Below are 27,455 nucleotides of genomic sequence, written 5' to 3' on the forward strand. Positions count from 1 at the left end.
CGTCCTTTCTCTTTAGTTTGAAACGTCCAATTCCTTTGCCTATACGTTGGCCAGGGGGCAGACATGTGCAAGGCCAATGCAATGCTAGCTCCCCCTCCAAAACACTGCAGAGACAGCGAGATGATGCCAACCTTTGTTTATCAAACACCATTGAGTTGTTTGAGCAATTCATTACTTGAATGTAACATTTTAGGAAATATACTGTATATATTAAAAATGTAAAAAAGCTAAGAAATAATAACGAGGACATGACCTTTGTGTCCTCAATGGTAGTTGCGGACCTGTGTATGGTGTAAGGACATGATCCTTTACCTATCCCACCTACAAAACATGCCAATTTGTCCAACAAGGGGGAGAGACAAAGGTGATATCATGATTAATAATAATACCAAAATGTGATGAATATTAAATCAAATATCGCCATATACAGTATGTTGCACCAAAATCAAGAGTGGCCAGTAAAAAAAAACAAAAACAGAAAACTGTGAAAAGCTTTCAGCAGCCTTTTCAAATAAGTCTATTGTGAGCACTGTGTGGAGACAGGAAGCCGACTATTGTGATTTCTGACAGTTGAATACTTCTTAGAAAACTCCCAATAGAGGGTCAATGTCCCTGTTGCTATGTCAAGTGGTCTTTCACACATATTTCTGGTGCTTCATCACTCTTTATCAGAGAGACTGGGGATGTCAAGAGGCATCAAACTCTTTGGCACATATGAATAAAATTACCTGTCAGAACCCTTCATGGACCACCTTTCTTATGAAGCATGCTCACTTCACATGAAGAAATACAAATGACTTCATATATACACATTCATTAAACACAAATGATAAAATAACTCAAATTTCACTCTTATACCAGAGGTGGAAAAACTGACCAAGAGAATTAAATCTCAAACTGCCAAAGTTTCAAGGACATAGTGTATCTCTCCACTTCTCACTTTAACTGGATCGTCCTTCATAACATGCGTCTACCCTAACATACAATGCACACAAATCCGTTTCCATCCCTTCCTCCTTGTGACATAGATTCCTGGCCGAATACACCACCGAATCACCAAGGGTATGCGCCGTGTGTATCTCATAGCTACCGAAGCAATCATGCAAAGCCCGGACTAATCCGTGACACCCGTTAGCCATCCCCCAAGAGAGACCAGCACTGACAGGGCCCTGCTGCCCTGTCCCTGGTGCTACACCCATCACCGCTAACGTCTTTATCAGCAGGACAGATGGATTGCAGGTGAGCATATTCTCCTGGCCAGCATAGAGGATAGAGGGGGAGGGGAAGCAGACAGAGAGATAGACAGGCACAGAGAAAGAGTGCACATTTCAGGGAGGAAAAAAAAAAGACAGAGTCTAGCTGTCAGGGAGTTTGAGTGACAGGAGTGATAAGGTCCATCATGGTCTTGTTATGAGGAGCAGCAGGAAATAAGCCCAGTCAGACATGGCGTTGAATTAGCAGAGCCAGAGAGGAGAGGAGGCGAGACAAGGAGTGCAAGCACAGAGGAAGAAAATGAAGGGAGGTCAGGACATTGGTGGACAAGGAAGAATAAAATAACAGGGAAGGAAAAAGATGCAGAGGGCAAAAGTTGTTTGGTGGGGAAGAAGAACATGGTATATCAGCTCTGCTCTGATACCAACATCAGCTAGTACAAAACTTTATCAATATTCACAAAAAGTTCTCTAGCACAGAGTGAGGAAGACGGGGTAAAATACAATGCAACGCATAAAACTCAGATACAGTGCACCGAAGCCGAAGACAACAAATAGAAATAATAAAAACCCAGTTGTGATTTGCAGATACATTTTATCAGTAGAAATGTTCATTTTTCTACAGGAACATGCATATCTGGCCTTTCAGATGACAGAACCACAGACGGACTCCATATCATTTTTTTCTTCTTCCCCCTCCTCATAAAAACAGGATTAGACCCTCTCTCTAAAATTAATCAGGTCAGAGCCCAATCCCCTACAGAAGCAAAATGTAATAAATTTCCTAGTACTGTAAGGAAGGATACCTCAGCTTATGATTTTCAAATGGAAATATAGATTACACTGAATCATTCATCCTTAAAAAAGATCTTACAAAGGGGAAAAGAAACGGCAGCCTTGCTTGCTGTTCAGCTTATTTTTACATCTATTACAACAGGTTTCAAGCATTGTCTATTTGTTCACATTTTAGAATTGCATCAGTAATCATTGTGTAGGAAGTATATGTTGGTTCCCTTTAAATCTCGCGTTCACTATACTATTCAGGCTGCCACCAGGCTCGATTTTTCACGGAAAAACAAAGGTCGAATTACAGCACAAATCCCGAAACAGGGTGAGACATTGTTTTCCCCGGTCGCTATTACCAGGTTGTGGTGGAACAACTGGAATTACAGTGGCAACTCTACACTGCAAAAGAAAAAGGGCCCTGCTGATGGAGGAGGCAAAGAAGGCAAAGAGGGAGAGTGATAGAAACCGAAGTAAAACAAGACTGAATGGACCGGCATTCACTCAATGGAGAACGCCGGTGTTTCGTCAAAGTCTCTTCCTCTGTTGATGTATTCCCCCTTGCCAGCGCTACTTGAGACAGTTCAAAACGGGTATTCTTGCTGCTAGATCGTTAAGTAGCAAAACCTGCCAACTTAGTAATACAGCTGGGTGGTACTGCAACAGCAATACCACTGAAAACGTGTGGAGGGCACAGAGTGGAAAATTTATCTATTTCTGTTTTAAGTTTGAGCTACCTTTCCAGTATGATAGGGCTCCTACATTGGTCTTTTCCAGTTGGCAAACATTTCTGCTTCCAACTAACAATGGCCGCGTTTCCCAGATTCGTTAAGAAGCTCTTAAGTGCTAAGATCTTCTTAGGAGCGTTCTTAAGAACGCTGTGAAAGAAGGATGTGTTTCCCAGAGTCGCTCTTAGCTTAAGAAGATCTTTCACTAAGAAGGAAATGTAAGATTGAGCTGACCCACTCTTAACAGCCTTCTTAGCGACCAAATGCTCAGTGATCAAGCCGCGTCAGGGAAATTTACTCCACTTTTCGAAATAATAAAACAATGTGACTTATGCGCTGATAAAGAGGTGGGTGATCGATTTGCCTGGCATCGATTGATTCAGTTTCAGTAGCACCGCGGTGGACAGCTCCCACTAAGAGCTTCTTAAGAAGCTTCTTTGGCTTGATCTTAAGGTTCTCCAAAGAAGGTAGTTAAGAACGCGTCTGGGAAACACCCGTATCTTAGCGCTCCTTCTTAGCCGAACCCTTCTTAAGAGCCTTCTTAAGTCCTTAAGAACGATCGAATCTGGGAAACGCGGCCAATGACAGTACTGTAATTTGATTGGTCCAAAATCTGTGTGGGCAGACACGCAAAAGAGTCGCTTGAGTTGATAACAAAAGGCACCCTGCAACAAAATCTGGACAGACTTGAACTTTAATTGAAGAGAATTGCCAATATGTGTCTGTGAATGAGCTCTCACGTGGCTGTAGCGCTGTACTGACCGGAGTTCCAATAGACTTATCCCTGTTTTTTTTCTCAGGGGAACTCCTCCTTTAGTTTTGCTCTAAATGGTTTCACTTACTGGGGGGGTGGTATCTGTTCTGGGGTATACTGTATTTAGATCTGTAATCAGAACACTATTGGTTTTGTAATATGTAAAACTCAATAAACAGACAAAATGATTTCACTTACTTCATTTTTTTCTTAAAATACATGAGTTTATTCCAGTGAATCCTTTCTACTTATACACTTCAGTTAAACAGTCTTTACAACAGCCTCCACAGTTGGTTTAGCTTTACTTTGTGTAACATAATCTAGTAATATTTAGGGATTTTCTGGGGCAAGCTTTAGCTATTCTCCATAAAAAATACATACCAGTATGGCGGCAAACGTTGTTTGTGTAAGTCCCCTGTGTGATTTGAGCTTGTGAATTGTTCTGAAAGGCAGCCAACAACAGCCAGACTCCTTCGAAAAGCTATGTTGGAATCAGTGCTAACTTAATTCCACTTCTATGCTAGGCATCCTCCACTGTGTGGCAAATGTTTAATAATATAAATGGTCAATGCCTTAAATCACTAACATTACATGTTGTGTGCTTTACACCTTTAGGCCTATCAACGTCTGTAGGAGGATAACGGGCCGTCTTGCTAGGACACGCGCTTTTAGCTTTCTTAAATGTCAGTGAAGTTCTGCCATTGAAAATGCCTACCCAGAGGCAGTCAGGAAATGCTTTTATCCTCTTTTGAAAAATAAAAAAGGAATTTGAGCTTCAGCTTTAAGGTTGCAAGGTTGTGAATGAAGACGATCTTCAAAGCTGTTGTCCTGCATGGATGTCAACATGCTGCCATGGCTCTAATACAAGAACCTCCAAATCTTTTGAAAATAACAACACAAGGAAAAAGAGAAAGTATTGCAGCAGGAGCTACATAACTGACAGCATATCTACTGTAAAACAGATTATTATTCCTTTTCAAAGTGCAAAACTGATGCTGACTTGTTTTGTAATTCTTTTATATGAAGTACAACTTCAAAAACTTCAAATGAATTTAGAAGGAAACCAGAGCAGAATCCCTGCTAGTTGATCTGAGGATCTACGCAGGAGTAGAGTGGTGTTCTGAAGCAAAGACTTCACATACTATGAATAGCTGTCTCTGTGCATAGAGCTGTGGTAGGTAGCCTTGGTCTGAGGAAAAGCAGAGGCACCCTACGTGGGGATTATGTTTGCTGAATTCAAACAAAATGTCAACTCATAAAGCCAGCTACACTGGATTTAATGAATAATAACAGGAAGGAACACATCTCCTGAACATTCATTGCTTGCCTTTTTCTTTAACTCTCCTTCTATGTTGGACTCTTTCCACTCATCTTTTAATCCCTCTCTCTATCTTTCTCTGCTTGAGTTCTGCTCACAAGTCGGAAGACTCACTTCTGGTCGGCAGGAGGTTGTGTCCTCAAAAAAAGACAACTCAAGATTTCTCTAAAGTAAGGGATTTTTTAAAGTTCTATCAAAAAAACTTAAAAAACTACTTAGTTGAATAATTTATACAATGAAAGCTTGAAAGCTGCCACTGACACAAACCCAGTGCATGTCTGCACTGGGTTTGTGTCAGTGGCAGCTTTCAAGCAACAACACACTCACAATATGATGGCGGTCAGCTGAGAGGTCGTGGATGATTCATGGGCAGGTTGGAACCGGTCAGGGAGAGGGGAGTGCAGAGGATTTATACTGGGAGCTTAGCACCTTCAAACACTTGTTTTTTAAAAGCTCCATTTCTCCACGCCGTTAAACGGATCCCTTCCCAGTGAGAAATGAGAACATTAACTGGGACACGGACATGGTGCACTCTGCACGGCCCTGCCGAGCCCTCTGAGCTGTAACATTTCACATCTGAGCTGCGCTCCTTACAAGCTCCCCTGACACCCCAATGCATCATGGGAGGGCTGTAGGGGAGGTTTGGTTGGGGCAAAGTGTTATGTGTCTCAAAACCTGACAACAGCCGAGGCCGTTTCCATTAAGAACAACACACCTCATTGGTACAACTACACCTTGAGGCGCAGGGAGGGTCTTTTTTCCAGGACCTGATTACATTTTTTGTCTTCTCACCTGCAGATGTGAAAAGGAGGGATGTAGAGGGGACGAAAACAGCCATAGTAATAGCTTTTGACAAATTCTTCACGAGATAGCAAAGGGTGTGAGTTATTGTAGGCTGTTTTCTTTTTTCAAACATATTCACTTTATTTCATAGCATGACTGGCAGGTACTTGTTTAGTCTAGCTTTTCTTAACGCCTTGAGGAGTTGCTGACTAAACAAACCATCACTGAACCGCAACATGTCTACTCCCACTCCTGCTTACAGATCCCCTTATCTTTCTGTTGCACCCATATCACCAAGTACCACTGATGTGTTATTACATGTCACATACATCCTTTGAACGTTCACGCACGCAGGCGCGCGCGCGCACACACACACACACACACACACACACACAGACACAAACACGCACACTTTGCTTTATGAGCTTTACCTTTAGCAGACGAAGACAGAAATATTTTTTATATGAGAAAGCTAAAGGTCACACTGAGTCAAATACGTCTTTGAGTGGGTGAAAATGCACATAAAACATGTAGGCGGGGGAATGTGTGGGGGCTGATGATGCAGGTGGTGCAGTTGACTCGTTTCCATTAAAGGTTGTTTGTGTGACTGTGCAGTGATGTTTTCCAAGGATCTGAGTGGCAACTCCATCCGTCAAACAGTCCCTGCTTTAGCCATGATTTCAAGTCTGATTATTACATTAATAATATTATTATTACTCAGCTGGTAGAGCAAAGGTTGAGTTCTAATCATTTTACAAAAACCTTAACTGAAAATGGAACCAGGCCTCATTAAAATAGTCTCATTTTAGAGACAGGTCTTCAGAGCAAATTTACCCTGTTTTTATTGGTATAATTAATCATTTTTTAAAAAGACCTTTCTGTGTTCTGACCCTCCTCCTGTTGCAATTTGCTCTTTGCATTGTTTGCCTGAAATGCAAGCTTAAAACCTCCCCCATGTTTACCCTGATGTCTTGATACATACATGCAATAGAAATACTTTTTTTCAACCAGTGTTTCAGAGGAAAAGCATTCTGATGATTCACAGGACACAATTCCTTTCTTTTCTGTTATAGCAGGAAATGCTGAGTGTTATTGACAATGGCTTCAAACTGATTGGAAGAAAATTAAAACACAAAGTAGAAGCAATTAAAATTAAGTGAGTGAAAAGTATTTTTGTTTCGCCACGTGAGTCTGACATGACTGTAGTGGTCTTAATACTAATTCAAAGAACTACAAATTGGAAGTAATGGAAATTAATTAGTGAATGAATTATTTCTGTTAAAAAAATAGAAACTCAGAGCTGCAGATTGGCGAGTATTACATGACTGCGTTGTTTTACTGCTGGAGGTTATCATTCTGAATTCAGCATGTGAACCGAGTTTAAACAGCCCAACAATTATGTAGTCTGCCACACGGCTATCATTTGATTGCTGGCTTTTATTTGAGAATCCATGAAAACTGCAATCATATCTTCTTGTGTTTGACCTCTTGTCTGATGGGGGCAGTGACTGCAATGTAAGTGTGCCACCGAGGACGAAGAAATATGCTGGTAATCTGCATAGTAATAACAGTCACTTTAGTGTAATATTCTCTACCAAGTCATTTATACAACAGATTACTAGTGCATTTTTGACTGAAAAGGCATCACAGGGCTCACTACATGCCCCGATTATTCATAGTCATGTAATTCAGGGCTGCCCAACGGAAGGCTTGTGGGCCATAGTTGGCCTGCCATAAGGCTTGATTTGGTCCACCAGATCTTCAGTGAAAAGAAATGTAAACATTATCTTAAAAAAATATTCTGACGTAAAAATGCTCATCTTTACCTCAGAAACCAGCAGAAACAGACAGCTTTTTAACTTTCCCTCTCCCGCAGTGTTTCCCTCTGGTATGTCTGTTTGCCCCACTGTCGCAAAGACAGCGTTAGCAACATGGCTTTCCAAAGCAAAAAACTACTGTAATACCCAGATACCACGTTCTAGACAATGCCCTTTGTTCTACCAAGTGTGCCATGGCATGTTTCAGAAGCTGCTTGGCGGAGAACATGTGCAGAGTCTATTTTTGACGGAAGCTGCAGAGAGCAGACTGAGCCTGGCAAAAAGTCAGACAGCATGAGAAACAGATCAACCACTCAATTTTTAAAATAACGTCAACCTGTGTCGTATAGGGATCTACAGCACAACAAAGTCAGAAATAATAACAATAAACGCACTTAAAAAAGACAAACAACCATATAACTGTGTAAGCTAATCATCCATGGTAGAAGCACAGATATCCAGGAAATATTACAAAATAAACACATTCTGAGCAAGTTATCAATATCAGGCCGGCATGAGGACCCACTTCTGAACAGTCCCAGTGGGCTGTGAAGCTGCGTGGGGGATGGGACATTACGGAGACGTGCCCGGTGGAATCAAGGCGTAAGAATCCCAATTTCAACCTAGAAACCCTGATCTGAAAACTGAGAGTTGTCTTAATAACTCTTCAGGTTTTGTTACTCACTGGTCTAGTAAGAACAAATGTCGGTTTTGAACCTTCTTAAGTCACTGTGGTAAGAGGAAATACATATCAACAGGGCAACAGACTTTGACCCAAAGATTCCACTGGATGCATATATGTTGCGTTCGGTCCAGTACTGTTTTGCTCCGTCGTCCGGCAACCGGACTAGGGGTATCTAGGGGTAACACAACACCAGTGCTCTTCATTGAGTGAATGACCGCCAGTTCACTCTTGTTTTAGCTCAGTTTCTATCACTCTCCATCTCCGTCTTCTTTGCCTCCTCCATCAGCGGGGTTCCTATTCTTTTGCAGTGTAGAAAAAAAAAAAAAATCAATGTTTCTCACCAGCGGATGTGTGAACTCAGGGGCATGGTCGTTCTTGTCTGTGATGGTGATGGTAGCTGTGGCTGTTCCTGTTAGGCCCACCTCACTTCCTGCCATGTCCTTGGCCACAATCTCTAACTCATACGTCGTGGTTGGCAGTGTCTGGAAAATAAAAGCGATGCAGAGTTAAAGAGATACAGATGTGTACATAAAATATAAATATTTACATACAGGGAAGATAAAATAATAAGTAAATAAAGGCTAAGGTTGTAATGTCTAGTGAGAAACAAGGAGAATAATAGAGGAAGGACTTCCCAAGGAGAAAACATGTGGACAGAAGAAACAGTTATGAACTCAAAGGCAGTGCAAGTACAATCACATGGAAGAAAAAGTCAAGGTCATACAGTATCTTCTGCATCAGGAGGGGCTCATACATACACACATTCACTAACACAGACTTGAAGTCAGAGACAGACGGACTGAAATACCCTTAGTGATTAGCAAAATCTTTAAATATTTGAGGATCTATTTGGGAGGTGTATCATAGAAAGATCATTATTAGATGAATGATTACCATGTGAGTGATTAAATTAATCCACCTAAAGCAAAAGCTAACACTCATCGCCTCGTTTTACATTAATGTAAGACCCTTTAGCAAAGCTTGAAAGCTCTTATAACAGTCCACCAGAGGATTGAGTCTACCATCAAATGACTGGATAACGGCTGAAAGAAATCATCACAGTGTAAATATGCAGCCCCACGCTCACATACCAGTGTTAAAAGCTCTGGTAAACACTGGCCACCTCTCTAGGGAAAGGTCGGAATTCTACATTTTGATATTCATTCATGTATGAAGAGATAGGCTGGTAAAAGATGGGGAAGAAAGGGTCCCTAAAGCTATGCAGTACGGGATCAAAGAATAAGCATACCAGTTTGAGTTTATACTTATCCATTTTCAAAATCCCTCAGCGCTCAGAGCTGGTTATTACACACATCTTTCACAATACTTTGGGGGCATTCAAGATCAAGGTTTCAAGGCCCTGCCTAAAAAGACAAACTATTTTCCTCAACATAATCTGTGATATCAGAGCGATCACTCCGGGGCTTAGAGATTTTATGGCCCTTGCCATGCTTTTAGAGTCTTCTTGTACTAATTTTTGAAGTTGGAGATACAAAAATGTGTTAAGAACTCGTAAAAACAAATCTGAACCCATGTCATTTGCGTTTACAACAGTAGTGAAGTCTTACGATTCTACATTCCCACACGGACCAGGGAGAGGTATCTGTCCTTGTTTACAAAAGCAATCCCAAACCTCCAAATTAGATACGTAATTCATTTACTGGCCTGCCAGCATCTGTAATCCATACAACAATTGGAGAAACATAGCTCCATATACAGCGAGAGGATGGCATTCATAATGATCACAGCAGCAATAATCATTTGTTGCCATAATTCATGCTTAATAGAAATGTTGACTGTGGCGTATAAATAACAGGAGGTGGGGGCTGGTTAAGCCAACATTTATTTATCTGCTGCAGTGTTTGCTCCCAACTGGGGGTGTTAACTGTCACATGCTTAATAAACTTCATCCATCTGTCTCAGTGACGAATGCTACTGCACCTCTCTCCTGCATCGTAGATTCACCTCTGAGAGCGTGTAAACTCCTCTCATCGACCCCTGGTACAAAACAAAGAGGAGCAGGAGATGCGCATGAACACAGTGAAATACACTGCGCGCGCACACACACACACACACACACACACACACACACACACACACACACACACACACACACACACACACACACACACACACACACACAATAATAACATAAAAAGAATCATGCTGCCATTTGCTGCTTCAAATAAAAAAACAACAGACCAAATAACAAATCATCCAGAAATGTTATTTTATTGAACGCATAATCATAGGAATTCCTTCACTTTTCCTTTTCCAGGCAGGGTTTTCATTAGGCCCCCTTTTAACACACCAATTAAAATGCCTATAGGAGGACATTTATGGGCCTGCTGATGGCCACTAATGCACCTCTCCAGCTGAGGCTGTTTTACGCTGTAGTTACATTAGACGACTGTTCAGTCTTCTTATAAAAGTGCTTTGTTAGCCACTGAAAGGGTTGATTTCCATTTCAGGTCAGTTTCACAGCCTTGCATGGTTAGATTCAAGCAGTAACACCAGTAGTAAAATAGTACCAGTGATGTATTATTTGTGATTTCATGGTTATTTTTCATTTTATGTCTCCATTCATTTTATGCCTCCATTTGTGCCATCTCACAGTTGGCAATGATAAAAGCTAGTAATTAATTTGAATCCTTCAATCGCATTTATGTTGCTGTTTAGTTCCCCAAACCCACCAGTCTGTTTGCATCATTTACTCTGCTTCATCATGTCCCTGATTTTTACAATTGTGGACAACCTGATTATTGTTTATGATATTTATTACTGACATAAAGCTGTGACCCAATATCCCCTCACGCTGTACACAAATCCTCTGCTCTGAGCAGCAGTTGTCAGTGTGTGTTCTACATTTACCTGTTCTCATCACTGCCCTAATCAATCTAATCTGAGGCAGGCAGGGGGAGATCAAACGATCAATGGCCAGACACCTTGAGGCTCGTTTAAATTATCACATCAATGAGAGCTTCGACACGTTGAAACACTATTCACTATAATGACATATTGAGGTCAGGAGTAAAGAAGAGGGAGGTCAGGGTCAAAGTCTTAAGTGTACCGACCCAATTTTCTTTTTATGCACACTGTGCTCAATAATGGACCTTTCAATGGAAAATGGGCGATGTCAATCCATCATTTACACGGAACACAGCATGTAAAGTCGCATTTATAAAGGGGGTCATTAAGCTTTTTCATTTTTTTCTTTCTGTAAGTGTTTTATGGACGTTCTTGTGCATGTAAAAGGTCTTGTAAAGTCCAGGGGGGAGCTAAAACAGAGCGTTTCAGACAAAGGAGGAATACAGTGCTGCAGCACTGGAGAATATGAGAAAACTCATGTGTTTTTTGAGCATTAAAGCATGTAAACCTATTCTAGTAGTAACCCAAAGTAAAATTATGAACTTGATAATCAGCATAATACGTCTCCTTTAATGAAAATAAAATCCCTTATATACCTAATAAACTCAGAACAGGAAAACAATCTGAATGTGTTTAACTTTTTGTCTCCATTTACAGGTGACTTTATATACCAGCACAGAGGTGATAGCTGCCTCATGCTGTAAACTTCTGCCATTCATGCAGCTGCTCCACAGGAGATTGTGAGAAGAGCGAGACAATAAACAGGTGTTTCCATCAATAGTTTGTCTCACATAGTGGGTGACAGGGGTGTCCCTCACAACCAGCTCCTGCTCGATCAAACATTGTGCAGGCAGATGGCGCTCCGTGGACCTGTGAGTTTATTAAACCCATGCACACAATCACATACGATAACACACACATGCTGAGTATAAACCCACACAAACACACACACCTGCACACAGACGTACACTCTTGCCCTCCAGCTGGAGAAGAGAAGGGCTCTGGGATACCTGCAGTCTCAGTGGTGTCTAAACACATTGAGCGTGGCCTCCTCTGGCGACTGACAACGTCTTAATGAGTATTTCCTGAGTCTCAACTCAATTATAAACTCCCTGGCAGTACCTGGCCAGGAAAAGATGTTCAAATTCACTCTGGGCGAGAGTTACAGCTACGGGGGAATTTTTCCCTCTGGTTGTCTCAAAACTTCTACCGGCACAGTGTTGATGGAGATGCTCCTCTCAGTCAGCCCTGCCATTTTTCAGATTCTAGCTTAAACTTGAGTGAGCTGCAATTTTGTTAGCGTCGATGGTAAAAGCAAATATTTTTGTCATTTCTCCTGCAGGCTTAAATAGACTAAATCAAATGAATGGCAGCATGCTTATAAGCATCTATAACATTGGTTTTCAACCTACAGTAACACTCCATCTTTATGTATCTAGTCTGTGTCTGTCATTGCTTTACTACTACTGTAATTACCTGTTCAGACCTAAAGAGTAGCGTAGCAGTAATAAATAATACCCATTGAGACATTGTACTCAAAAACACAAATGTCAACGTCAAGGTGGCACCAGAGGGAAAATCCAGAGATGACCAAAGTTATTGTAATTTCTTGGCACCATGAATGACCATGGCAGTCCATGTAACAGTTGTTCAGATATTTTTAAAAGTAGTGCTGCTTGTATTGCCGAAAACCTTTTTATAATGTGAGAAGTCTATTGTGATTGAGCTGGTTTATTATTATTTTCTGCCACCGTGACTTGAATTGTTGTTAGCTTGAACAACTTAGAAATATAAAACTTGGCCAAATAACTTGAAGTGATGTCGCAGGCCTTCCAAACCCTAACCCAGATGGTGGCACAGAAAGAAAAAAAAAAGTTAAATAAAAAGCTGACCACATTCTCTCAATCTTAGCCTGACTGACTTGAAATTGGACACACAATTCCCGCTCAATGTGCACTACAAAAATGCCCCTTGGCACATAGAAGTCTGCCGTGGAATTAATTAGAATTCTTTGAAAAACAGTAATATTTTTAGAACTTTTGGATTTTGGCTGCATCCACACCAAAATGGATACACAGCACTGTGGGGCTGAGATACACAGTTTTATCGTGAATGAGCAAGACAGGTCAAAGAAAATGTCCGCCATCAACCAAGAAAGTTCGCAAGGGCCAGGGCTTAGTAGGAAAATGGCTATAAATCATCAAATCATCATAAATCTTGGAACGTGTCGTCAGGCCGTGGTTAGGAATAGACTATAGACAACTTGCAGCTACATTTAAACGTCCTTAAAAACGAGTTGCTTTATTAAGGTCAAATGTGATCTTCGGGGAACTCCAGCACTAACAGGAAAGCGATGAAGAGGAGCCCTGCTCCATGCACAGAGGTTGTTTTTTTGTAAATAAATAAATAAATAAAAAACTGGGAGGGAAATTAGGAAGCCAAACCTGTTATCACAGAATGATTATGTTTTTGAAAGCTGATCAAACTGAATAAAGAGCTAATGAGGTTGAGCGTACCAACTGATACAACAGGCCTCGTTTCAGAGACGTCTGATCGGAGAATTCCGACCAACACGTTCTGCCTAGAAAGGATTTTATCCAGGCACCTTGAGAGAGCTGATCTGAGGCACAAAGCAAGGAGAAAGAAGGGGATGAGAGTAAGAGAGAGACAGGAATGGAGAGGGATAAGTGAGGAAAAGGAAAAGAACAGGCCTAGAGAGAAAGAGAGCAGCCTGACATCTGAGACACCGCATTAACTCTCTGAATAGGTGTGATGTTATAATCAAATTGGCAGTGAGATCTTTGTTCTCCTCTGGCCCTTCACTAGAGCTCACTCTCAGCACCAAACCACTGGCTATTCTTCAGGCCTCTTTTCAAATGCTTAGAGAAATTATGACAGACATGAAAAGCCTTGAAAATCCATCCAGGAGTTGTATGAAAAATCACTTCACATACAATATTTCTATAAGAGCAACATTATTCCTCTCACCTGTATACCTTCATCTGCTTCATCTTTTTACTTCTCCTCCTCTTTTTTTCCAGTACAAAGCTCTTTTTAAAGAAAAATAATGCACACATTTTTTTTGTCCTCGTCATTTTGATGTATCATTATGTTCTCGGAGGCCTTCAAAACAGTCTGTTCGCTCTTCAATCGAGTTATATGTTCTGCTCTGTTCTTAGACTTGCGTTTGAGGATAACAACACAAAAGTAAAAGTATGAGCTTTTGGGATGAAAGGTTCTCGTCGCCTTTATAAACCTCTTGAAGTTGTTTCTTCTGCCGATTTTCATCCATCATTGTCAGAGTCCATACTCATTTAATCTATATCCCTTTGAGGTGTGGGAACTGTTATATTTATAAAGCTTTGGGACTAATCAGGCCTGCTACGTGCTTTGAGTATCACTGACAGGACAGCTGCATGATTCCTCAAGATCCACAGCCCTTGTTCTTTTAGAAAATGTAGGGTTGAGCAATGCCTGCAGAATTGGCATATGATGATGTCCAATTTGAAACATCATAATGGACAATGACATTCTGAATTTGAGGTAGTGTTGACCTCAGGTAGGAGTTTCTCATTGGCAGACCACTGTAGTCACCACTGTCACGGCTTCCCACTCTCACTCTGACCCACTGATCTCACCCAGCTAAGAAAACTGTCTCCCGTCACCAGTGACGAGAGTCAGATCAACGCTCACATCCCTGCCTGGCAAGCGTTCGACATACATCCCAATGCCACATTTAAAAGTTTGTTCTTCTTCGCAGCACATGTCTGTAATTTAGCTGTGTTCAGCTTCAGGAGCTTGAAACAAAGATCACATCACGGTGATCCGATGACTGTCAGCTATCGCCAATGGACAAGGGCATTGTCTGTTGGCTCAATCCAACTCCAAAGTTAATCTGAAGGCTTAAACAGTCTACAAGGCTTAAACAGTCTGAGTCAATCCAATTGAGTGAATATCTATCTACATGAAACAGCTTTACTCTGTCAGAACTTTTAGTGGGGGGCATTGCTGGAGAGTAGAGTAGATAGCTCATTAGGTAATGGCATGCTGTCTGCAGCTAGCTATGTGCTCAGTGGGGTAGAGGCCTGGTTGTAAGAGAAAGTCAGCGAGATGCACATCAACTGGAGAAGTACATGTTTATAATAATAAACCTCATGTCCACTTCAGAATGAAGTATTGTTCATGAGCATTTAAAAAAATCAGGTACTCATGTGAGAATTTAATGTCATTTAGTTCAATTTCTAGTTCAGTAACAGTTTCTATTCACCTTCAGTTTAATGTACCGACTTTTAAGCCAGTTCTGTAATGAGATTCCAAACTCTCTTTCTCTGACACATTTTAGCTCCACTTCACCTCACAGGTCGCTGGCAGCCTCCTGCACTCCACCTCTATAGACATATGATTAATCACTGTGACAGTAGTTAATTACAGTAAGATGGCAGCCACGTGAGGCCTTATCTGGGCCACTGCAACCTACACAAGTGATCTATTTCTTTCATCAGCCGCTTAAGCGTGGTTAGCACTCACCCAGAGCAGAGTGTAAGAGACATATGGGGGTGGTCGTGGGAGGGTGACACATTGATAACTGTTTTATTTTAAGTTGTTTTTTTCTTTCCTCCTCCTTTCTTGTGTACAATTCAAAACAGGGATATTGATAGCCGTGGCATTGTGCTTAATCAAAACACCTCCATAGGCTGAGTTATCCAAAATTTAAAAAGCGAAGATAACACTATATTACGGTTGTTAACCATTAACTGGTTGCATATTAGCATGCATATAAGCACAATATTGGCTCTTTATTAGCAGAGGTTGGTAGTTTGAGAGCTGTTTCAAAAACGAGTACTCAAGTTGAAGTCATCAAAATTACTACTTTAGAGTACAACATACTTAACCTTAATAGGTTAAGGAAAGACAAAAAATAATTATATCAACTACAGATGGTCTTCTTCAGGTAAAGGTAAAGAAGTGATCATACACCTGTATTTATTACCTCTGCCAAGGAGGTTATGTTTTCACAACTCCTGAACGGATTCCTACTAAACCTGGAGGGAGGATCGGTCTCAGCCTTTAACTTTTGGTGGAGATTGCTCACTTTCTTCAACACTGCGAGATAGGGTGAGCTTAAATTATGGTTCAGCAGTTATGGGGGGTTTAAAATTTTGAGTGACACAGGGCATTCAAGTTTGATATTGGATAAGGCTTTTTGAACGAAAGGGGACTGATGGGCCTTGGCGGAGGTATGCGCTCTACGGAGAGCCATTCTTGTTCATGATGAAATGACAAGCCATCATCTCCTGGTTACTGCCACATATACACCAGGACAATTTTGCAGTCTGTAGCAGTCCAAATTTAGGGGCTGCATCCTTCGAAGGGTGCATTTGAAGGCCAATTACGTCACAACACTGCGCGAAGGCTGTCCAAATTCGAAGGCTCCTTCAAATGCAGCCCACAAATGCAGCCTTCATTTCCCTCTTTTTGGAGGACGCACCGCTACTATCATTCGCGGCCTCCCATATCCCAAGATCCTTTGCGCGCCGCTCCTCAGTCCCGAAAAAGAAGAGGGAAAGTAAGAAAAATGGTAACATCAAGTGGTGCAGACTTGACATTTAAATGTAAGTACTGGGTTTATACTCGGTTTGTACTCATTTGAACATCCAACACGAGATATGTTAAACTTCAGCGGACTTTCAGTTAAAATATGTGATGCTGGTAATGCATTAGCATGCGGCATAAATTAGCATTATGCCGTTGGAAGTAAAGCCTTAAAAGCCTTCACTTTCAAAATGTTAGACGTTCAGAAAACCATAAAATCCATTCAGTCAACTCTCTTCGCGGGCCTGGGCGGCAGCAATCGTGACGTAAGGGTAAGGGCGGGAACATCTGGTGACGCAACCAGGAAATACTCCGAAGGCTAGACCATCCAATTTAACAACGGTTGACGCGGCCGTCAAAGGACTCTCCGAAGGACCCGGCCTTTGGAGTCCACAAAGGCCGGGTCCTTCGAAGGATGCAGCCCCTGAATTTGGACACAGCTTGTATCTCTCAATATATCACATTAATATTACACTCTAGATTTTTGCAATTACATTCTTCACTGGTTGTCCCTTATTTATATTTGGTAAAAAAACAAACAAAAAAAAAAGTCAAAAATAGTCAAAAGACACAAGTAAATCAGCATCAGCATGTGCGAAAGAGACCATTTACAATATGTCAAAAAAGTGTCAACGTGTAACAGTGTCCTTAAACTTTAATAAATCCAGCATAGTTGTCGTGAGTCCCAGTTCCCATCACAAACAGCCACAGATCAGGTGTGAGCCCACACACAGGTATCTCCAGTAACAAAATGACATTAAGATCAGAGAAGTGGTTAAATCTAAACGACTTATTTAATATAATTAGATATCACGCTATGATATTTCATCATTAGTAGTTCGTCTTTTTTTTCCATGTGCATAATCTGGTCTCTACTTTTCTGTCTCTCTTCATCAGGCTGCAGTGATGAGCGTGACTAGTTACATGCACACTGCTTGCAAACAGCAGAAGCGGTTGTGAAACATGATGTCCTGTGTGTATGATCAAACCTACTAGCATTAACACAACAGACACTTGTTGCTCTCTGACAGCTCAGTGTGAGCAAGGTTCTCTCTCTCTGTACTGAGTTCATACGCCAGTGCCTGCTGGACTGTGCACATTTAATTCATCTGTAAATATTAGCGGTGAGCACTATTTAAAGCCCATTAAACTGCTGTAGCTTCAGCCATTATCCTGCTTTGAGTGGAGTCATATGGAGACAGACTGGGGACCAGCTGAACACTTGCCTCTTAACGGAATGTTAACCAAGGAATTTCCCCCCAATAACCTCATTATTACTGCTTATTGAAAGTAAAGAAGTTTTGGCACATGAATCTTAATATGCATTATTTAGTATGGGCTTTACTGTATAAGGTGTCCATACCACAATAATGGTCAATCTCCCTTAACTAATTCATAAGAAGCAGAAGAGTAGAACATATTTCAAAAGACTTAATTTAGAGTTATTTGAACATTAATAACAATTCTAGTGTTCTAGTCAAGTTTGACTTTGTTACATAAAAACAGACCATATCTATGATACGTTATTAAGGCCTAGAGTTTTAGAAAATGAGGCACTCCAACTGACGGCAAGTCTTCAAACTGAACTCAGAGAAATATAACATGGAAAATTAATGCAAGCACATTTATTATTCTTCAGTGTTTCGTGTGCAGGACAGGAGGAGCATGATGTAAAAAGATGTCGACTGTGAAATGCCCAAAGGTCCGTGTCCACACCTGTCATTAAAAAATCATTTTCAGTGTGTAATAATTAATTTATTTTTATGCACATTTCTTAAGGTTTTTCCAACTATTTCAAATGGTCTACATTTATTTTCACTATGTTGATCTCTGTTATCAAATGTTACTGATGTTTTTTTTAATGATCCGCATCTAAGTTCTTTTCAATCCCAGTGAAGCGGCCTCAGGCGTTCTCCCGACCACGATGCTGCATTTTGCTTCACAAAGTTAAACATTGTAAGTCAATTATTATGTTTGGTATTGAGATGTTGTGTAATTATATATTGGCAAGACTACACCTGTTGTATTTTCAGTGTAATAAACGCATGGACTAACATGCTTAGCATACAGAACTCACAACTTGACCATTCACTTGCAGCTCACAGGTAGAACTCACAGGCTATTATCTTGACTTCAGCCTCCATCATTTATAACGAACCTCACTGCATACAAATGAGAGAACAGCTAATCGACCATAAGAATGAGCCTGGCTGATCCAGCCTTGACACTAAACAAAGTGATACAGCGTTACATCACTGCTGCTTCTCTCTCTTTTGTTTTTCATACTTTGTCCTTCACAACCAGAGATATAACATCCCTTCAACCTATGAAGCTGATTAATGCAACCCCTGAATGCTGGTTTCCAGCATTAGTATTACAATTTTTTATGGATTTTCTTTTTAAATATGCAAATGGGTACAGGAGCCCTGAGGGGCAAGTGAGGAAATTTTGTATTTCTGGTGATCCATTTTTGGATCTGTTTTCTCTCCTGTGTTTATGACTTGAACATTGGTGAAAAAAGGTTTTGCCAGTATGATCTAAAAAATGGAACTTAGACGGATTATTCTCAAGTACTAAACACAGGAGAGAAAACAATTTAGATCAGACTGACAAAATGGATCACCAGAAGAACATGTTCCCCAACTGCCCCTCAGGGCTTCCATAAATGGGGCATTATATACAGTAGTTAAAAACAAATTCAAAATCAAATCCAGAACAGAAATCTGAACATTGGATAAAGCCAGGTTCAAAATTCTCGTTTCATTTTGTTGATATATTAGAGTCACAGGTTTTTTGCCATGTACAGTATATAGGAATAAAATGCAGGCTATGAATGATATTGAAAGAGCCCCTCTGTAAGAACCTTGAGAATATATCAAACTAAAAAGTTGGTGAATCTACAGTAAGTGCTACTGTAGTTGAGATTTTTGTTTCTCGATGGTTTTTGTATTGCACCTTTTCTGATATTTTATGCAAAAGATGATATATAATTAGATATGCTTTAATTTTCATAAAATATCCAGAACAGAAATCTGAACCGAAACACCGAAATGTGTTGCTTTTGGACATTTTATATCCGCTAACCAAAAACAGCGATGTTATAGAAGCAAAATAGCTCAACATTTTAAAACTGACCAGTGTGTGGAAAAAATGGTGTTCGGCTCAACTGTCAAGTTTTAACTAGAATTTTTAAGTTGAATTTACTTTGGATTAATAAAACATGTATATTTACATTAAGTTAAAAACAAATAAATTATTAAGTTTAACAGGGAGAAACTGGAGGAAAAGTGGTTAAAGCCTGGAGCTGCTTGTGGACACTGATGGTTGACAGTATGAGGATTCCATTATATCTACATCTGCTACATAAGAAAAGGTACATAAAGAAAGGAGGAGTCCTAGTGTTATCATAATCATCTACAGCGACTGAAAAGTACTACAATAATAGCTTTTGTTCATAAAAAGTTACTGTGTGGAAGATTAAATATGTAAATGGCCGAGATCCAAAATGACTAAAACATAATTTCATGGTTTTGACGGAAGCGCAATTTCTAATATTCATTCAGGAAGCGAGCCCAAGGCTTAAAGACACAAGTTAATCATCTTAAATGCCTATCAAATTTTGTTGAGCAGCGCTGTAAAACTAGCAAAAGCTACAAATCCTCCTGGCCTTTATCTCCTGCGGCTCCTGATGGTGATACTGTTGGATTCATCTGCTTGAGCCACGGTCCACAAATCAGTGTGGTGACACAAACAGGCAGGTTCGGAGACTGCTGCCACTTACATCATGCTAATCACAAAGAAGGTGAGACTACACTAGTATTCATATTTCAATACATATTAATTCTGAATATTTGAAACTGTTTAAAAACTAATTTTATGCTGTATGTGCTGTCTTATTCTCTTCTCTCCTGCAGGGAGCTGACACACAAACAAACACACAGACACACACACACACACACACACACACACCGCTGCAGTGCCCACATAACCTTACCTATGCCACTCTCTCTCACTCCATCACGGTGCACAGTAATAGCTCATTAAAAATGGCAAGTGCAGAGCCTCTGCCACTGGAATTGGTTGACAGAAAAAAACTGCTGTTTGAAAATACTCATTTGAGGCAAATAAGCAGGGAAAGGTGAAGGAAACAAGCATGCCCATATGCCAACGGTGCTACTGCTAAGTTTAGCAAAACACTCGACGAGCTGACACACTGACCTAGATACAAATGAATAAATAAAAAACAAACTTAAGGATGGCTGGTGGCAGCTCCCATTTCAACAACATTTGAGTAAAAACAAATGGCTCAATAAACATTTGCTGATTAGTGTGTTTTCAGTCAAACAACCATTGGTAATTTTTAAAGCTAAACTAATCCCCCTCAGAGCTATCAGTCCTGAGCAATCTCAATGTCAGTTCACACCTGACATTAACATGCGTCTCGATATGCATCACGATATGCGCAACGACTGACCATTTCTAATCAGATCTCACTTCCCCGCTCTATATGCAAATAAAAACGCATGTGACTGGGGAGAAAAAGGATATGACCTTTTTTTTTACACAAAGAAAGATAGGACTAAGGGCGCACTCACACGTGCCCAAGCACGTTTGACCCCCAAAGTCCAGTTTATTTGACTAGTGTGAGCGCTCAAGCACGGTACATGTCCTTGACCCTGGCACGGTTGGAAGAGGTGTGCTTCAGCACGGTACAGTTGCTCATGCACAAGCACAAGCACGGGTGCGCACCCTGGACATGAAGTATAATCTTGCATATTACGCATAATCAAGTAGTTCAGGAATGTGAGAGGGCCGTCTATGACCAAAATGACACAAAATAAGCCACCAAAAAAGTAAGTGAAGTTAGTCATGCTCCCTGTGTGGTTCTCCATTGTGCTGCAACCGCACTACTACGTGATTGACTGGGGAGGAGAGACAAGGGTGCATCGGCACAGTATGGAGCAAGTGGGGCAAGTGTGAGTGCGCCCTTAATGTATAACATCAGCCAATTAACAAGAAGAGTTAAGAATGCGTCGTAGACAGCGTTTCACAAAGTTCATAAAGTTTCTTATAACTCAACATCTCACAAAATGGAGCGTTATTTTTAGGGAGACCGAGGACTTTCTCTACATTCTGCTCTTCTCTGCTACTAACCAAGAAATGAAAAGTAGTAGCCTAAGTATAGTTTCAAAGTTAGAAATAACATTATCGTGGCAACACCAGACTAAACTGCTGCTTTTTGCCTCTAGTCTCACTAACTGATATAACATCTGATTGAAAGGAACTATTAGAAAAAACAGTGATTTAAAAGCATCTACTTGGCTGACATTTCACCTCTTGCTCTGATAGAAACTCACTGTCCTGTCTAATTGACTTGAGGTGTCCTGCAGTGTTTCCAGCACACCTGAGCCTGTGTGGTTCACGGCCTTGGATTTTTTGCAACAAGCAGCCTTGCTCCCTAGGCCATGTCAATAGAAATCTAGCTCAGAAAAAATAATTGTGGCCAGGGGACTCTCTCCATAGACATACGTGACGGTGTGTGTAGAGACACTGAGCGTCAGCTTTAGCCTGTTGTTAGTTCTCACTCCTGCACAGATTGCACAGATGCCTGTCTTGCTGCCCACTTCTTTTTCTGGTACTGCTCTTAAGCTCGGCTCCTCAGCTACAGGCTGAAATACTTTCGTCTGTCATACACTCCAAAAAGATGTGGTTATCCATTATCTTGTTATATGGAAGTATCAGAGGAAGCAGTCACTGCTTGTCTCCATTAAATCACTCACAGTCTTTACTTGAAGCAGTGAAGCCCATTTTTTTTTTTTAAATGACCTCTTTGAACACATGTGGGTGAGAGGCTTGAGAACAAAAAAAAGTGCTCCACTTTCTGCTTCTAGTTTGAAAATAACACCTTGACGATGAGGGTGATTTGGCTCAGACAAGTGGCTCAGACTCCTCACTCTGCAGTCACAAGATATATAGAGATGGTCTTCTTTAATGCATGCAACTAGATGTAATGAAAGGTTTAGATTGTTGAATTGGTGAAAAATCTCTTCAATATATGGGGCCAATGAGGATAAATGATCAGAAGTGGATGCAGTGCTGATGAACTATCAGAGTATCTCCAGTGCATTTCCATTCATGTGATAATTCTTTCTCATCTGCCAACCAGCGGTAGGGGTATAAACACATTGTTCTATTTGGGGGAAAAAAATGAAGCAAGTCTGTCTATTTCTTTGAAAAGCTACACTCAGTGCGATTTATGCAAATTGTAGAAGCCCTCGTTTTGACTGGCTGACTATTTTTGTGAGTTGTTTATTCTTCAGAGCTAAATGAAAGGGAAGATTGTATCCCAGAAGGAACGGCTGAGAATGTAATGAAGAAACATTCAATTGCTGAATTTTAAAAGCTAAAGTTTGGCATAAAAAATAAAAGTCATCCTTTAGACTTGTGCCTTCAGGGTACAGAATGGTTTACATGTCTGATTTTTGTTTATTGAATTGGTTGGTGATTGGCGTTACCTTTTAAACATAGATTAGCAGAGCTGTTGTAGAATTCATGAGAATCCGTTTAGTCTGGAATTGTTTGCTGAAAGAATTCAAATCAAATTGTCTTGTCGTTTCATTAAATCAAAGCCCAGTTTTGAGCGCTTCCCTCCAGTGAGTTATGCTGCATAATCTAGTTTGCATACGACCACAACACGCAGCATCACACACAAAATGAAAAAGCTATTTAATGAGCCATTGTGACAGGATTACAGTGTGTCTGCCGTACTTATACGACACAAGATCTATGTGCACGGTAAATACTGGTTTGGAAGTATGGGCCTGACAAGCACGAGTGTCAGGCTACCATGATTCCAGCTCTTCTCTACAGAGAACAAAATGAATAGTTCAAATGATTCTGCTGGAGAGAAACCATACAAAACAGAGAGCAATTCAACATGCATTCATGTGAGACGAGTCCCAATTTTCCCCCACGGCTGATGCTCAAAGGACTGTCAAGTGGGCTCTGTAGTCCCATATTTCTCTCTTTCTACTCTGATTTCATATCTTTTGTGCACACACTTCTCACTTAAGCTTTTGTGACTAGAATTGCAGGGATTTTTTACATTAATTATTTGGTCTGTTTGTCTTTTTTTACTTTGTTTTTCCTTTCTTCTGTAGACATACGTGATTGGATTTCCTTTTGACTTCTTTAAGGCATGCATTGAGCGGGATGCTGGAAATACTCACAAAGATTATGACCCATTTTGTTTCAGCCATACTATCAAAACCAGTTCATATAGATCTTGCAACATGCAATTAACTGTGCCAATAGTACAGTTAAGTATCCATCTCCTCCGACCCAATTGGCAACTCTGGAAATGCTGACATATTAATCCCACATGCCGGGCACATTTCTAGGCAGGGTGAAATTTGATCTCATTAGTATCCTGCAACATACAGTAAATGCCGTACAATATACTTGAAACTTGTCGGGAGTATTCTCCTGCCTGAGGCTAAATGTATGCTGGGATGGTCTCCAGTCCCTCGAGACCCTGACAAGGACAAAGTGAGTATAGAGGATAGATGGATGGATGGTTTCAGGAATGTAAAAGAGCACATGAGAAATCACCTAAAAACATGGCACAGTGCCATGTGTTTTCCTATGCTGAGAATACAACCTGTGCGGATGGAATAACTAATGGATGACTGGCTGTTTTTCTAACATGTTGCAGATCAGCTTTGCACTAGGTATGTTATGCATAGCTACTATCTGTTTCAGTATTTATTCTACTGCCATTTATGTATTTGTTGAGCTTCTGAACAATACATAAATACAAAATTACCTTCAAAAACACAAGTTTCAATAAAAGCTGTGTACTGTTAATAATCTGAGTGGAAACAGAACAAAACTATTGGCGGGAAAATACAAATCAGAATTTCATTGGCCCTTTTTGTCCATTTTGCCTTAAGACATTTGCCCGAGACGATCCCTAATTTGAGTTTGTCATATATCCTGTACTGCCAAGTCCTGCAAAGTCCCAAGCCTTTATATGGACCATGAAACAAAAACGACCCGTACAACATCAGTCAAGCAGTTTCCTGCACTGCTCTTTAAGTATTATTGTATAAGCTGAGCATGGCTGGCAGAGGGACTGTTTGCACAGGAAGTCAAATAAGGGAACTCTGAACTCCACGAACCATTTTTGCATAAAAACAATACAACACAATACCACAGGAGTTCTCTTTTGGCACGTGGTCCACCATTCAATTTCAGTTTTGCCCCCCCTGGTCTGGACTGATAAAAAGTTACTCGCTGATAGCAGTTTCTATCCACACTGGACCTGTCACCTGGATTACTCCGATACTAAAGAAAATGTCGGGATCTGAACCTTCCCCAAAACAGATATCTTATAAGTTGGTAGAAAAACATCCAAAACACCATTACACTTTGACCAGCAGCAGCTTCTACTGTTCAAATCAAATCAATTTTATTTACATAGCCCATAATCACAATCACACTGCCTCAGTGGGCTTTACAAACTGTACAGTGAACAACATCCTCTGTCCTTAGACCCTCGATTCGAGTGGGGAATAACCTGCCAAGTGAGGAAAAACTTGCCAGCTGTTGACAACAGGCTAGATTCATCCAATCACAAAAGTTAGGGCGAAACTCTGCATCTTTCATCAGTGTGTAACAACAGAAGCAAGTTTCAAACTTTTTGCTTTTTTTCACTTATTAATTCGTTCTCAACATGCTCACTTCTTTTTTATGATCTTGCTCTTTGTTGACAAGAGTTGAGATTTCATGTGTGGTAGGCCATCTGCTTCAATGTTGTGTTGTCTGAGACACTGTGGAGAATTACATCTGAGCTGTTGTTTGTGGTCCAACTTTTCTGACAAAGTCTTTCCTTTCTCCTTCTCTCATTAATTTTATTCTCAGGACTGCAGCTGACTAGATGTGCTTTGTTCATTTCAGTAGTGAACAACAGAAGCTGGGACTCGGCTGCTTGTGCGATGCAGTGAGTGAAACATCTTGCGCTACCAATCAAGTAACTTCAAGGACGTAAAGTCACACGTACATTCAATGCAACCTCTGAACCTGAACCCATGTATTTTCTAATTGGAATGCGCTTAAGGAATAGTTATCCCTCACAACAAGCGTACAAATAACACTGCTGGTTAGACTGTTTACTATTACGCGGATCTGTAATTAACGAGAGGTGTCATATGTTTAATGATTTCTCTCACATTTAATTTCTACAGTATGGATCCAATTTACCATCTCGCCATCTGCATCGTTAATTTCTCAAAAATATTTGTACATATGGGTCAGAGTTTCCGTAAATGTATGCACACTCAGTTTTTTTTTTTTGTTTTTTTTTTAAATCTCAATTCATGCTTAGAAAGTTGTGTATGCACATTTCAAGCCCTATTTTATGCATATGCAAAAGATATTAATTTATTCTTCATATTTTGAGTTTTTTTATGACTTGACTGGTTAAATAAAGGTCAGCTCAATAAAAATATGAATGAAAATATATAAGACGCCAGGACAGAATGACAGACATGAGGTCAGATGGCTGAGGTGTCTTTCATCGACCAGCAACCCAATTTTGATGCATGTCTCTGTGTTGGTCTGATATAAGAGAATATTTAGTAAACTTTTATTGACAAAAATAAACCTTTTATGCTGAATAAACTAGACTGATCATTGTTTGGTGTGACTGAAAACATTAAAAACACACATCTGCCTTTTCTGCCCCCCACCCCCCACCCTTTCTTTTTTTTTACTTTTACTGTGTGCATATTGATTGGAGGGGCTTGCATTGGAACGTTGACCATATTTATCCTGCCTCATCAGGCCAATTAGTAGCGGGATGATAAGCTGCTGCAGCACCGCTGTCCCTAAGCTCTCTCTGATGAATCTGGGGCTAATTGGGGTCAAGGTTGGGTTTAAGGCTGCGGTGAGTTGAAGCAGAAAGCACAGGCCGGGGCTAATCTAATCAGGTGCACCGTCAGACCACAGTCTAATCGTGTCATTTAGTAAGCAGTTAGATGTATATTGGGGACTGAAATAGTCCCCTATTACCACACACCCACACTAAAAGCGGAACATACATTTTGTGTGTGTGTGTGTGTGTGTGTGTGTGTGCGCGCGCGCACACGCAGCAGTGTATGAGTGTTGTTGTGTGTGTCTGTGAGTGTGAGAGTGTTTAAGTTAAGTGCAATCATCATCCCGCGCCTTCCACCATCAGAGCTATCAAAGGCCCATCTGGGAAGCAAGCGCGCTCACATGTGCGTGCATGTGTGTGTGTGCACACCACAGCCACCACAGATCCTCCAGTGAAGAGCCCAGGTGTTCCTGTTAAAGTGTTAATTAGATTAGTGCAGATCAAACGGGGGTGGCATTCGCTGGGGAGTAGAGGTGGCGGGGCCATCCCGCAGGGGCGCCCGTTCCAAATACTGCTCCTCATCCACCAATTAGGATGAATTAATCTTTCACTGGACTCATTTGATTGGTTCTCCAGGTCTGCGTGGCGACCCAATAAAGAGTTTAAGCAGGTTTCTGTGGAGGAGTGGGGTGGGCGGTATACAGTATGAGGGCCAGAGGCTTGAAATTTGGAAGTCTGAACATAAATAAAGTAATGGTTTTATAGTTAGATTAGTGCACATCTGCCCAGTGTGCTTTCCATTATATAACAGACCTACATTATTACAGTAAGTCTATTTCACATTATTTGCTCTGGCAATAAAATGTCAGGTCTTTTGAAATTCAACAAAACTGAAAAGACAAATGTAAGATTCAGAGATGACTCAGGGCAATGATCTAAATCTTATAAACTCTAACAAAACGGTCTCCTTTTTAAAGTTCTTAAAAGAAATAACAATCAGCCTATGCCATCGGATGTAACTGAAATAACTTGTTACACATGG

At 40.7% G+C, this 27,455-nt stretch overlaps 1 protein-coding gene across 1 annotated transcript in view; it reads right to left on the bottom strand.

The window, feature by feature from the left end:
- cdh13 (cadherin 13, H-cadherin (heart)) overlaps nt 1-27,455 on the bottom strand; it is a 398,586-nt gene that overhangs the window by 100,943 nt on the left and 270,188 nt on the right. The window contains exon 8 of the mRNA XM_084364311.1: nt 8,421-8,561. Within this exon, the coding sequence (XP_084220437.1) occupies nt 8,421-8,561 (141 nt within the window). The remainder of the gene's footprint in view (nt 1-8,420; nt 8,562-27,455) is intronic.

This window comes from Pagrus pagrus (genome assembly GCF_965226575.1).
Source record: "Pagrus pagrus genome assembly, chromosome: 10".
Lineage (NCBI taxonomy): Eukaryota > Metazoa > Chordata > Actinopteri > Spariformes > Sparidae > Pagrus > Pagrus pagrus.